The 13,611-nt window shown below is 63.4% G+C and overlaps 5 protein-coding genes across 5 annotated transcripts; 2 read left to right on the forward strand and 3 right to left on the reverse strand.

Moving 5' to 3' along the window:
• Positions 1–1,159: 1,159 nt before the first annotated feature.
• On the forward strand, positions 1,160–3,114 carry THITE_2070615 (uncharacterized protein; the record flags this gene model as incomplete). Its single annotated transcript, XM_003657098.1, has 4 exons — positions 1,160–1,274; positions 1,332–1,901; positions 1,959–2,215; positions 2,290–3,114. The coding sequence occupies 4 exons, from the start codon at positions 1,160–1,162 to the stop codon at positions 3,001–3,003; spliced, it is 1,656 nt and encodes a 551-aa protein (XP_003657146.1). The 3' UTR covers positions 3,004–3,114.
• A 405-nt stretch (positions 3,115–3,519) lies between these two features.
• Positions 3,520–6,263, forward strand: THITE_2097425 (uncharacterized protein; the record flags this gene model as incomplete). Its single annotated transcript, XM_003657099.1, has 5 exons — positions 3,520–3,770; positions 3,836–4,004; positions 4,062–4,274; positions 4,332–4,524; positions 4,607–6,263. The coding sequence occupies exons 1-5, from the start codon at positions 3,681–3,683 to the stop codon at positions 6,261–6,263; spliced, it is 2,322 nt and encodes a 773-aa protein (XP_003657147.1). The 5' UTR covers positions 3,520–3,680.
• Positions 6,264–6,329: 66 nt separating this feature from the next.
• On the reverse strand, positions 6,330–7,889 carry THITE_12521 (uncharacterized protein; the record flags this gene model as incomplete). Its single annotated transcript, XM_003657100.1, has 3 exons — positions 6,330–6,766; positions 6,818–7,046; positions 7,140–7,889. Coding segments are annotated over 3 exons (1,416 nt in total), but the record flags the coding sequence as incomplete, so codon positions are not given.
• Positions 7,890–8,404: 515 nt separating this feature from the next.
• Positions 8,405–10,652, reverse strand: THITE_2122605 (uncharacterized protein). The gene has a single exon (XM_003657101.1). The coding sequence runs from the start codon at positions 10,503–10,505 to the stop codon at positions 8,430–8,432; it is 2,076 nt and encodes a 691-aa protein (XP_003657149.1). The 5' UTR covers positions 10,506–10,652; the 3' UTR covers positions 8,405–8,429.
• Positions 10,653–11,355: 703 nt separating this feature from the next.
• THITE_2122608 (uncharacterized protein) lies at positions 11,356–13,359 on the reverse strand. The gene is made up of 4 exons (XM_003657102.1): positions 13,188–13,359; positions 12,730–13,095; positions 12,635–12,652; positions 11,356–12,570 (listed from the first exon to the last, which is right to left on the reverse strand). The coding sequence occupies exons 1-4, from the start codon at positions 13,255–13,257 to the stop codon at positions 11,438–11,440; spliced, it is 1,587 nt and encodes a 528-aa protein (XP_003657150.1). The 5' UTR covers positions 13,258–13,359; the 3' UTR covers positions 11,356–11,437.
• Between the last annotated feature and the right edge of the window lie 252 nt (positions 13,360–13,611).

The following is a 13,611-nucleotide window of genomic DNA, read 5'->3' on the forward strand; positions in this document are numbered from 1 at the left end:
TGGTTAGGGTGAGGGTCAAGGTTAGGGTGTAGGTTAACTTCGTTTTCTTTTTTTTCAATTTGGTTGAGGTTTCGCAAAGTTGTTGCTACGAGTCTTTGCAATTCTTCGTTGTTGATGTTGCTCGAAGTCGTGGCGACCCCGCTCCCTCGCGGCAATTTGTAAATACTTGTAAGCGGTAGGTTCCGAAATTAGTCTTGGCGGGACCTCTTTAAGAATAACCTATGCGAGTGTGTGTTTTGTCAGGGAACCCTCCGTTTCCAGCGTAGCACACTTGGCCGGCTTCGGCTTAGTCATTCCGGACTTTCGTCGAGAACAGACTGCTCTCCGTCGGTGGCGCCCCCGCCTCGACGCTTTGGGAAGCAAACAGAAAGCCAGCTGAGCGTGTGGCGTTCTGCTGGCGCACCAGCGCATTGACTGGCGCCGCAGTTTTCTGCGGGGACTGTGCAACGGCCCTGAGCCAGGCCCCCTGCCTTTGATGATGCTTTCTGTTCCCTCCAGCTGCCGGCACTCGATGCCTCAACCACGGGCCCCTGGCTTCTCCCGTCTTACTCAGACATGCCTCCCTCGCCGTTGCCAGTTGCTGTCCCATCGACTTGAACTACATTTACCTATGCAGACAGGTCACTTATGGCAGGTTCGCAGCGTACAAGACCCCTCTGGCGGAACGAATTGGAGACCTCAGAATCAGATAGTGACGCCGAGGCGCAGCCTGCCTCGAGGCTGCTTTTGTTCTTACTGTGCACGAGGCACGGGGGCCGGGGTAGGAGGCAGAGCCAGGGCCCAGAGAGGCAGAGACCGCTCCCTTAGGTAGCGAACTAATGACAACACTAAAGGGTTTGGCGCCTCGGAGTGCCCATTGTCCCCGTCGCGAACCCCCGGCCATCTGCTTTGTCGTCCCGCTTTTGCAGTGTGCATATCCGGCATTCCTTAGCGGCAATGACCTCGTGGCGAATGGTCCAGATCGCTCAAGCGGTTTGTTTGACCCCTTGCGCGTGAAGGCTTGCTTCGGGCTTGTTTGCTGGTCAGCGACCCCCTTGGATATATCCTAGCCAGCCCCTCGCCTCTTCCTCGCGGCGTTCCGTTTGTTGGACCTTTTGCTTTTGCGCACACCACAAGACGGCCCGGTCCATGGCATGACCAGTGCTTCGCGCGAGACAACATGGTCGGCGCCGTGGTATACCCCATAACGGGCACGGCCGACCTGTCGAGGGTCGAGGCGCCCGTGACCCTCAAGGCCTACCTTCTCTGTGCCTTCGCCGCGTTCGGCGGAATCTGTGCGTCTGTCGTAGGTCCCAGTCCTCCGTTCTGGCAGCCATGCTAACACGCGCCAGTCTTCGGCTATGACACGGGTTGGATGTCGGGCGTGCTCGGGATGCCCTTCTTCATCACCCAGTACACCGGCCTGCAGTACGACTACGCAGCCGGGGCGCCGATTGGCGTCGACCCGACCGACTTCGCGCTGCCGTCGTCGACCAAGTCGCTCATGACCTCGATCCTATCCTGCGGCACCTTCTTCGGCTCTCTCATCGCCGGGGACCTGGCCGACTTCATCGGCCGCCGGCCTACCATAATCATCGGCTGTACCGTCTTCGCTATCGGCTGTGTCCTCGAGATCGCATCGACAAACCAGGTCGCCCTCTTCGTGATGGGCCGTCTCGTCTCGGGGCTGGGCGTGGGCTTCATCTCCGCCACGATCCTGCTGTACATGGCCGAGGTCGCTCCCCGGAGGGTTCGTGGCGCCCTGGTGTCGGGCTACCAGTTCTGCATCACGCTCGGGATCCTGCTCGCAAACTGCGTCGTCTATGCGACCTCGACTCGCGACGACACGGGTTCGTACCGCATCCCCGTGGGCGTCCAGTTCCTGTGGGCCTTGATCCTGGGTATCGGCCTGTTTATTTTGCGTGAGTGCTGCCCCGCCCCCGCCCGTCATGTCTAGAAGGGACGCTGACGCCTCGCAGCCGAGTCTCCCCGTTTCCATGTCATGAAAGGCATGATCAATGCTGCCGCCAAGGACCTGTCGCTCGTGCGAGGGCAGCCGATCGACTCGGACTACATCCGAGACGAACTGGCCGAGATCGTGGCCAACCATGAGTACGAAATGCAGATCATCCCGCAGACGAGCTACATCGGATCGTGGATGGCCTGCTTCCAGGGGTCACTGCTCAGGGGGAACGGCAATCTGCGGCGCACGATCCTCGGGGCGGGCCTGCAGATGGTGCAGCAGCTGACAGGTCGGTGGCGCTCCTCGACTTGCCGTTGCCTGTCAGGTGGGAAAAAAACTAACACGAGGCAGGCATTAACTTCATCTTTTACTTTGGCACGACATTCTTCCAGCAGCTCGGCACGATCCACAACCCGTTCCTGATCTCGCTCGTCACGACGCTGGTCAACGTGCTCTCCACGCCGGTGTCATTCTGGGCCATCGAGCACATCGGCCGCCGGCCGCTGCTGATCTGGGGCGGGGTCGGCATGGTGGTCTCCCAGTTCATCGTGGCGGGCGTGGGCGTAACGGCGGGGCGGGTCGAGGAGCACGACGACGCGGCGGTGCGGGCCATGATCGCCTTCATCTGCATCTACATCTTCTTCTTCGCGGCCACGTGGGGCCCCGTGCCCTGGGTCGTGGTCGGCGAGTGCTTCCCGCTGCCGATCCGGTCGCGCGGCGTGGGCATCTCGACGGCGTCCAACTGGTTCTGGAACTGCATCATCGCAGTGATCGCGCCCTACCTCGTGGGCAAGGGCCCCGGGTCGGCGGACCTCGGGCCCCGGGTGTTCTTCATCTGGGGCTCGCTGTGCGTGCTGTCGCTGGCCTTCGCCTACTTCCTCGTGCCCGAGATGAAGGGCCTCACGCTGGAGCAGATCGACAACATGATGGAGGAGACGACGCCGCGGCGGTCGGGCAAGTGGAAGCCGACCACCACGTTTGCGGCGCAGATGGGACGGGTCCGGACGGACAGCCCGAGGGATGAGAAGTCGGCGGTATTTGGGGCGGGTGGAACGAGGTAGTTAGCTTTTTTGTCGCTCGCGGTTCGGCGGCGTTCTGGCGCTGGGGAAGCTCATCTTGCTTTGCTTCGACCCAAAGGTTTCTTTCTTCTTGATGAATGCAATACAATTCGCAAACTCCCTTACCTAGCCGGGGCATCTCGGGATCACAATTCCTCGATGAACCACAACAGCGTCGGACCTGGCCTGCCAGTCTGAGCCAAGCGCTTGGCTGGATTGCGTGATAGAGCAAAAAAAGGGCAGGCAATGCAGCCCGGGACCGCCAAGGAAACCGCGTTGCTGCGCGGCGGGGGACCGCAGCTTCCCGGTCCAATAAGGGGAAAATGACATCCACGCCGGCCCGCAGCGGCAGCGGCGTGACTCATGGCCGGCCGAATCGCCCGGGTCGCTCAGGCCCGGGTGTTTTTGGGGGATTGGAGAGCGGGTTTTACACAGTACTAGTAAGGTGAGTGAATGATCCCACTTGCTGTGGAATGAGGTTGTGACAAGTGGATCTGCCACTGTTCGAGCGTGAGAGAGGCGCAGATGAGCTCCAGCTTATAATGCAGGAGAAGAGGGACGATGAACAACTAGCTCAGGGGATGCGAGGAGCTTCCGATTGGATCTCAATGTTCAGCTGTTGGACCTGCCCGGGCATTTCATCAGAACTCGTAGTACTCCCATCGGCTTAGACATCCGTCATGACATCGATCACGGCCGAGTCCGTCTCGACCATCTTGGTGTCGTGCAAGCAGACGCGCTTTCACATCGAGAGCCCCAACTACCGGGAGGTGAGGTTCAAAGACTGGTCTCGCTCTCGCCTTGCCCGGATCCTGTCACTGATAACCAGATAAAGCTCGATATTGAAGGCCTCAACATCACGGTCACTTCCGGCGCGGCAGGCAAGGGCAAGGGCAAGGGGAAGGCAGCCGCCGAGGGCACCGAGATCCTCAGCAACGCGAAGCTGCGCCTCAAGGCCGGGAGTCGCTATGCATTGGTTAGGAGGAACGGGTCGGGCAAGTCAAGTAAGCTTAGGCAACCCATCTGCTTTTCCGGCGCGCTGGGCTGATCGTTTCGACAAGCCCTGCTGCGGGCCATCGCCGAGAAGCTCATCCCCGGCATCCCGGAGCAGACGAGGGTGTCCATCCTGCAGCAGACGAGAATTGGCGATGCCGACACGGACGACCTCGCAGCGAGCAGCAGCAGCAGCAGCGCCGCCCGGGACGGCCCAACTGTGCTCGAGTATGTGGTGGATAAGGCGACGGCCAAGAGCGAGGTGGAGCAGGAGATCAACTGTACGCATCGCACTGGCTCAACGCGGACAACGAGCCTGACTGACTCAAACATACCAGCACTCTCCGCCGCGGTGAACAGCGCAGATCCGTACAGCCCGCTCCGGGCACTGCGGAAACTCCGTCTCGAGCGCATGCAGAAACGCCTCTTCGTCCTCGACAAGGATGCTCGGTTGCGGAGCGGCGCGAGAGGTCTGCAGGCGCGGAAGGCGCTGGTCGAGTACGAGAAGCTGGTCGCACAAGCCGCCGCGCTGTGAGATGTGCCCCTGACGATACCCCTGACGATACCCCTGACGACGGGCCCTGTTCCCTGCACAGTTCCTAACTCCCGGCAGGAACGAGCAGTCTACCGAGGACATCTCAGCCGAGACGCTGCAAGCAGAGACGCAAGAGGCCGCGGACATGCTGGCCGATCTCCAGCTGCAGGTTGAGCCATCGCGGATGGCCGACATCGAATCGCGCGCGAAGAAGATCCTCGCCGGCCTCGGCTTCACCGACGCCTACATGACCAAGACCGCCGCCAGCCTGTCCGGCGGGTGGCGCATGCGCAGCGCCCTCGCGGCCGCCCTGCTGCAGGAAACCGACATCCTGATCCTCGACGAGCCGACCAACTTCCTCGACCTGCTGGGCATCATCTGGCTGCAGCGCCACCTGCAGAGCCTCGAGGACCTGCCCGCGCCGCCGACCCTCCTGCTCGTCTCGCACGACCGCGACTTCGCCAGCTCCGTGTGCACCGACCTGCTGATCCTCAAGGACAAGGACCTGACCTACTTCCACGGCGACCTGCCGGCGTACGAGTCGGCGCGGGCCGAGAAGAAGCTGTACCTCACCAAGATGAAGGAGGCCCAGGAGAAGCAGAAAGCCCACATGCAGGAGACGATCCGCCAGAACCTGGCGCAGGGCCGCAAGAACGACGACCAGAACAAGATCCGCCAGGCCAAGTCGCGCCAGAAGCGGCTCGAGAACCGCGCCGGCATGCAGGTCAACGAGAAGGGCGGCCGGTTCAAGCTGAACCGCGACCTGGCCGGCTACCACTACTCGGCGCGCGCCGAGATCGTCGTGCCGCAGGACGAGCGCGGCGTGTCCATCGCGCTGCCGGACCCGCCCGACATGCGCTTCCCGGGCTCGCTCCTCTCGCTCGAGAAGGTCACGTTCCGGTACGCTTCCGCAACCAGCGCAACCAGCGCAACCGCCGCGCCGCCCACGCTGCAGGACATCACCCTCACCGTCAGCCCGCGCGACCGCATCGGCATCCTGGGCCTCAACGGCGCCGGCAAGTCGACGCTGATCCGGCTGCTCGTCGGCGCCCCGCCGCCGCCCGGCTCGCGCCAGACCGGCACCGTCACCACCCACCCGCGCCTCCGGCTGGGCTACTACTCCCAGCACGCGGTCGAGCAGCTGCAGGCGCTCGGGCGGGCCGAGCCGGCGCTGACCGCGCTGGCCCTGCTCGCGCGCGAGACCGCAGCAGCAGCAGCAGCATCCGCGGCCGGAGGAGGAGGTGTCGAAGCGGCGGCGGCGGACCTGGGCGAGCCGGCGCTGCGCGGGCTGCTGGGCTCGCTCGGCCTGCCGGGGCGGCTGGCGTCGGACGTGCCGCTGCGCCGGCTGTCGGGCGGGCAGCTGGTGCGGTGCGAGCTGGCGCGGCTGCTGTGGCGGCGGCCGGGCCTGCTGGTGCTGGACGAGGTGACGACGCATCTGGACTACGAGACGGTGGCGGCGCTGCGGGCCGCGCTGAGGGTGTGGGAGGGCGCCGTCGTGGTCGTGTCGCACGACCGCTGGTTTGTGCGGGGCGTCGTGGAGGGCGCGAGGGATGACGAGGGGGACGGGGAGGAGGACGGGGAGGAGGATGAGGAGGAGGATGGTGAACGGGAAGGGGCCCCGAGGAGGAGGACGGTGTATAAGCTGGCGAGCGGGAAGCTGAGTGTGTTGGAGGGCGGCGTGCAGCAGTTTGAGGAGGGGATGGAGCGGCGGGTGCGGAAGTTGATGGGTGATTAGCTGCGTATCTACCTATATAGTGACATTGAGAGGGTTCATCCCGGCCTACCGTACATGCACCCCGTCGACCAAGACCCTCAACCACACCCTGCCCTCCCGGCGCACGCTCATCCACCCGCCGCGCTCGACCTCGACGATGGTGCCATCCACGCACATCTTCCGCCACCGCGGCGCCTCCTCGTCGACCGTGACGCGCACCTCGTCAACCTCCTCGTAGCCGACCTCGTCCATACCCACGTGCGCCCCGTCGCGGTACGCGGCCGTCATGATCTCCATCGTCCTGGCCCCGCCGACGGCGCCGAAGTGCACCAGCCGCAGCCGCCCGTCCAGCGGCCGGCTCGCCGGCGAGATGGTGAACGTCTGCTCCAGACTCGACACCAGCGTCGCCAGCACGTAGCCGAACCGCTGCTGCCCATCACCACCGCCCGGGTTGCGATCACCACCACCACCACCACCCCCACCACCAGGCCTGAGCACCGCCCACCTCCCCTCTCCCTCCCCCTCTCCTTGCCCATCCCCATCCCCCGATTCCAACCCCGCACCCAACTCCCGACGCCTTCTCACCTCCACTCGAGCGCGATACCCATGCGCCTCCTCGAGCAGCGCGGCCGCGGCCATGCCAAACCGCCGAGCGCCGTGGGCGCGGTAGGCCGGCGTGTCGCTCTCCCAGACCAGGCTGGCGTGGAAGCCGTATGAAGCGACGATGGCGCCGAGGAGGTGCGGCACTGCTGCCTCGTTTTCATCCTCATCCCCATCCCGATGGTGGGGGGTTGGAGCTGGTTGCTCCGGTTGCTCTCGTTGGCCCGGCTGCTGCTGCGCTTCGGCGGGGTTGGGGGCCGGCGCTTCAGGGCCGGGAGGAGGCGTGTTGGACCCGACGAGCCTGGCGCCGGGGGAGAAGGAAGCGCGGAAGACGGGCAGCGGGGCCGGGCGGCCGGCGAGGAAGGTCCGGAGGGCCAGGACGAGCGGGGAGGGCGGGTTGGTGCCGGCATACTGGGGCTTGTGCAGCGAGTGGAACAGGGCGTTGCCCGTGCCCAGGGGAAGCAGCGCTATCGTCGGTGGCGCGGCGGTTGATGATGATGACGCCGAGGGCGACGGCGACGGTGCTGCGGCCGCCGCGCGGTCCAGCCCGTTCAGGAGATCAACCACCCCGCCGTCGCCGCTGAGTAGGACGACCGTCTTCTCCCCCGCGTGGACGTCGCGCGCCAGCTCGCGGGCGAGATTCCGGACGGTGTTGGCATCCTGCGTCACGGTCACCCGGTACCCAGCCCCGTCCCCGTCGCCCTGCTTCAGTCCGAGGGCGCCCAGCAGCGGGCGCAGCACGTTCTCGAAGAAATCCGGGGCCCGCCGGAGCCCGGAATGGGTGGACACCACGACGTGGACCTGGTGCGGGAGTCGCAGGTGGGAGGGCGGAACGGCATCTTGATCCAGCAAAAACGCGGACAGGTCGTCTGGCAGCTGCCCAGTGGGCACCACACGAAGGCTGAACGGTTTGCCGTCATCCGACGTTGATCCCTCGGACAGGGCGTAGATCAGATATTCGCCGCCCGTCTCGGTTGGTGGGCGCAGGATGCAGACGATTTCTTCGCGCTTGATTGCAGCAGTACTAGCATTTTCAGGGTTGTTGGCCGTCGCCTGGGCGCCTTCTGGAGGCGCGTGTTCGGCGGCCATTAACTGGGCTGTTTAGTGGGACAGCTAGGTTGAAGCGCTGAAGAAATAGGCTTTTTCTTCCCCTTTCAAACCTTTCCTACGGCACGAGTCATGAGTGGAGAACGACACTAAGGTAGCTGGCCGCAAACTAACAAGACGACGAAGGTAAGTCTTGAGAGTTCACAGAAAGATGATCTCTAGGTAGTGTGTAGATTTATAATCCCCGGCGGCGCCGTCGAGTCAAAGCCGCGGCGGTGCAAGACGGGGCTAAATTGCGTTATCACCGCCGTATGGGGTGCGACTCCGCGCGGGTGGAGTGGGCCGGGCGTGGGATAGTTACACTGGGGCGGAGCAAGGAAACGGCGGGATTCGGGCTTGTGACTGACCTTTCCCTTTCCTTTCCCCGTCCGGCCCACCTGGGACGACTTGCGCCCGCCCTGCTCGGATGTGCCGGGCATCCATCACCGTGAACTGCCCCGGGCAGTGCCGAGAGCTCCTCAGCGCCTCGATCCCAGTAGTTTACTTCCCTTTGGCCCTGTTCATCGGGCCCCAATTCTCCCTCGGATTTACCTGGTACCGGATGTACTTGCCCTTGTCATCGTAGCGCCCGAGTCGCTCGTCAAATACGACCTCCGGCGTCTTGCTCTCCCCGCCGCTTCCCACCGGCTTCTCATCGGACTGGGGCCCTTCCGCGGCGCTCGCCTGCTCGCCATCGTCCGCGGGCGTCGTCTCATCCGGCTTCGGTTGCTCGGCGGCCTTCTTGTCCAGCCTCAAAAGCCGGTAGGCGACGCTGCCAGGCTTGATGTTCTCCTCCTTGACCGGTGCTTTCTGGCGGACCCACTCCCGGAAGACGTGCCAGATGACGGACCACGGCGCGTCCGTCTTCATGCTGCCGGCCTTGCAGTGGCTGCGCGTCACGCGATAGCCCAGCCCGATGAGCGCGCCCCGCAGCGCGTCCTCCGGCGGGCTGGCGCAGTGCAGGACTCCCGATACCGCCGGCGGAGAGAAATAGAACGGGTACGGGTCGATGGCAGCCACTTGCGCCTCGGTCAGGCTCTTCTTCAGTATTTTAGTACCGTCGCCGTTCTCCGACTCGCCGGCCTTCATCTCCTCGGGCGAAGGTAGAAATTCCTCCAGCGCCGTCTGCAGCATGCCCCTGATTCTGCCCTTGGTCCCGTAGATCTTGGGGTCCGCTTCCTCGACCTCGGCGATCACGCTCTTGATGAACTCGAGCGAATGGAGGCGTCCGGCATACATGGGCCCCGCGAGGTGCATCACCGATCCGCAGTGCTCGCAGGACGTGCCCGTCGTCGGAGCCCTTTCGAAGCCGTGCTTGTAGAAGATCCCGCTGCCCTTCTTGTTCGGCACCGGCTTGTTTTTCATGATCAGCTGCGTCGTCCAGGCGCCGCACCCGCTGCCGCAACTGTATACGATCATGTTCTTCCCTCCCTGGAATTTGACCATGGACGGGGACTTCCTGATCCGGACAAAGATGCGACTGTAGAAGTCGACCGACAGCGACAGCAGCGGCTCCATCGCCAGGCCGTATTTTCCAGCCGCTGTCTCAATGGCGTGTAGGATGAGGCGCAGCCCCACCTCGTGCGAGTACCAGCCCTTCACCGGGACACCGCCGTACAGGGAGTAGCACTTCTCCGGGTAGCCGTTCGAGGCCCAGACGCCCGAGTCCGTGCAGGTGACGCAGAGCAAGCCGCCGTCGTCCCGCACCGCCTGCACGGCGGAGTCGAGGAAGGGAGCCGCGGTCCCGTAGGGGTCCAGATCGATCACGTCGTACTTTGCCGCCTTGCCCTTGCCAAACGCGGCTCTGCGCGCCTCCCGCACCACGACCTCGTACATGTGCGCCAGGGCGTCGTCTACCGAGATGTTGATCTTGCTGGTGAGCCCGTTGTGCGCGGCGTTCCGCTCGATCGCCTCGGCGGCTGTCTTGAGAATGTCGTTTGCCGTCACGGCCGTGGCGAACGGGATCTCGTGGGCATAGCGCAAAGCGCGGAGCCCGCTGGCGGAGAGGGCATCGAGGATTGTGAATGGAGGCGCAGAATCCTTCTTTGGAATCTCGCCTTTGTCCGCAGGCGCTCCGTTGTCTTGTGCTGCGGCAGCATCATCTGCGGGCTGCTCTTCGGTGGGCGTGGGATCCTCGGGGGCTTGCTCTTGTGCTGCGTCCGGCATTTCGACATCTGGTTGTGCCTCGGCGGCCGCGGCGTCGGCCAGTTTCGGAGACTTGGCCGGCCGTTCGCCTTGCGCCTGCGCCTGCGCCTGCTCCTTGCGCTTCCGCTTCTTGTCGGCAAACTTGTCGGCGCGGAGCTTGTTGGCGGCCTGCTTCTGTTCCATGCGCTGGCGTCCGTAGGCCTTGATGGCGAGCACGGTCAAGTCGCGGTTGAACTGCTGGATCGGGTTGTAGAAGACCTGCTGCACGGTCTGGCCGTCCTTGACCGAGTCCTCGGGGATCAGGATGTGAGCCATCCCCTCCTTGACGGTGGTATACACAACATTGTTGTGCTTGATGCGCTGCCCCTCGGCGGGCGGCGCACTCAAGTCGGCGATGCTGTTGGCGGTGCTGTCGGCGGCGCAGTCGGCCATGGCGCGGATGGAGAGGGCTGTGATGCGGAAAGGGCGTGGGAGCGTCGCTCGTTTCACATATCGCGGGAGGCGCAAGTGGACAACGGCGAGTGGGTTCGGACGCATCCGGGAGAGCAATTCGGTGCTGTTGTAGGTGCGACTCGTGACTGACTTATTCAGAGAACTCCGCCAATCGGCCCATAAATTTTGGGTTCTGCCGGGCGGTGAGGCCGCTGTCATGCAATCCAAAACGTCCACTCGGCGCCATTATCTTTCGGTGTCTACCTTGTATTCCGTAGATGCGTAACGTACTCCGTACAGCGAACCTACAGCTGCACATGAAAAACAGCTTTTTTGATGCTTTTTCGCTACAGGTGTGGCAACGGTCGAATTGGAAAACAAGTGTCCAAAAAAAAAAAAAATGCTTTAGAATTCAGAAAGCTCACCAGCCAACGGCGGGACGGGGATTTTTAGGTCCCCGCGCTCCTCCCATTATGCCAATGACTGGGAGGAGCTGGTGGTATGGGAGTGTGGGAGGTGTATATAAAGCGCGGTAAGGGTGCGGGAAGAGCGAGGGGAGGCGGGGGTCGCGTGACACCAGACGAGGAACCAGCTCCAGGTGATGCCTTCAATTCTTCTTTTCTGCCTATTTATCTGTTCTCTCTCTATACCAGCCGCCATGATCATCATCATCCAGTCATGGGCAGTCGTGGAGAAAAGCAGACCCGACGCCTCGCTGTGTCACAGTGCCTATCCCAAAAAAAACGCCAGGCTGAACACAATCCGTAACTCCCGTCGTGAACTCGTAACACCCCGTCTATCCCATAATCCCCACGTCCGTGTATCTCGTGTCCGTTGTGCGCCGGTAAGCAATTCTCGAAATCCTAAACCCCACCAACACACCGCACCGTCGAGCCTTAACAACAGATCAGCACCACCAGCGGCGCTGATCGTCACTCCTCCACAGCCTCCACGTCGGCCACCTGCTTGCCCCTATCCTCGCGGCCCCTCTTCACCGAAAAGCACTGCACGGACCCGACGAGCGCCACCAGGGCGCTCGCATACCAGGCCAGCGCCGTGCAGTCCATCTTCTTCCCCACGGCATACAGATACCCGGCCACGGGGGGCGCGACCATGCGGCACGCGGCGCCGGCGCTCGCGGCCAGGCCGTTGACCCTGCCCAGGACGGCGGAGCTGGGCGTGGCCTCCTTGATGAGGATCAGCAGCAGCGGGTAGAGCAGGATGGAGAAGAAGTTGCGCACGACCAGGCACGCGTAGATGGCCGGGAACAGCCAGCGCTCGGGCACGTACAGCAGCGGCGGCACGGCCAGGTAGGCGAGCGGGTGCAGCACCGTGACGAGCAGGAAGAGCCGGTACACGCCGACCCGCTCGGCCGTCAGCGGGAACACCACCGCCTGCATCACCAGCGCGATGGCGCCCTGCACCGCCATGACCATGCCGACCGCCTGCAGCGAGAGGCCCAGCCCGCCGGGCGAGTAGAACGGGCTGCCGGGCCGGGCGGCGGCGACCAGGGCGGATGCGGCGGCGCTGGAGAGCGAGTTGGGCGCCGCCCGGTCGTCCTCGAAGAAGATGGGCAGCAGGTGGTCGAAGGTCATGGAGTGGTAGGTGAAGATGGAGAGCGAGAGGATGACGGCCATGATGCGCTTGCAGAAGATGCTGGCCGGTTGTTTCTCGACGTCGTTGGCGGCCCAGGCCTCGGCGGCGGCGGATGCGGCATGCGCGCGGTCGCGCGAGCGCATGGTGCCGTAGTTCTCGTCGCGGAGGTCGACGGCCGGGCGCTTCATGGCGTCCGACGTCTCGATCAGCGGCGTGTTCTCCGACTGGAAGGTGTCGTCCGGCAGCAGCACGCGCGGCTGCATGTCCGGGTGCGTCTCCTCCAGCAGGAAGTAGCCGAGCAGGATGCTCATCAGCAGCATGCCGGCGCAGATGAGGTTCGGCAGCAGGTAGGGAAACCGCTCGAAGAGCGAGCCCTTAGGGAATACGTGGGGGTACGTCTCGTGGGGGTCAGCAAACAAACCCCCTATCATGGGGCCGATGATGGTGCCGACGCTCCAAACGAAGGGCACTTGAGGGGGGCGGGGGTTAGCATACAGTCAACATCTCCTAGTGACTGGTTTAGTGGCACTCACTAATCGAGTATGCACGAGCTGCGTCACGTTAGCAATGGGAGCCTCCGCAAAATTAAAAAGGGGGTGAGGTGGGAGGGGCGCTGCGGAAAACCTACGCTCGTGCTCTGGCTTGGTGACGAGCTCGCCAACCATGGTCTGGATGACGCCGATGTTGCCGTTCAGCAGGCCGCCGATGGCCCGGCCGAGCAGGGCGACCCAGATGTTGGAGGCGAAGCCGACCATGACCATGCTGAACATGGTGCCGACGCAGCCCAGCAGGAGCACGGGCTTGCGGCCGACCCTGTCGGACAGGCCGCCCCAGTACATGCCCATCAGAGCCTCCGCCAGGGAGAAGGCCGAGATGAGCAGGCCGGCGTAGAACGAGGCGTCATCTTCGCTGCCGATCTCGAAGCGCTTGACGAGGGCCCAGGCGTACGGGAAGATGGACGTGAGCGCGATGGGCTCCGCGAGACGGACGATGGCTGCACGGGTTGGGTTAGCCTAGCCGTTTTGCTGCTGAGATCTACTGCGATTCGCGCCATGTGGACGCGATGGTTGATGGACGGGACCTCACCTAGGAGGAAGAGCTGGACGGTGGGAAACTCATCCGGATTGCGGTGACTTGTTCTTCTGGTTAGAGTCATTGCTTCGCGGTTTGGCTTCACTCTTACGCATTCGGCAGCACCTGGCGGAGAAGGTGTTGCGCGGCAGTCAGAAATGTTCTCTCGAGCTGGCTTCGGTGCAGCCCGAGGTCCCTAACTGAGCAGACGTGTCGGTGGGCGAAGTGGTCGGGGGAAAACGGAAGGTGGCGGGAGCACACTGCGCACAGCTGGGTATAAGAGGGAGGGGATGAACGACAGCGCCGCGTGTAAAAAAATTTCGGGACGACCAGGGCAGTCAGTTGATATGGACCGTGCAGTTGACCCAGGACCGGCGTTCGAGGTGGTTCCAGACACAGTTCGAGACACACGGTCTTCAACATTATCACCTTGGAAAGG

The sequence above is a fragment of the Thermothielavioides terrestris genome, chromosome 5 (assembly GCF_000226115.1).
Source record: "Thermothielavioides terrestris NRRL 8126 chromosome 5, complete sequence".
Lineage (NCBI taxonomy): Eukaryota > Fungi > Ascomycota > Sordariomycetes > Sordariales > Chaetomiaceae > Thermothielavioides > Thermothielavioides terrestris.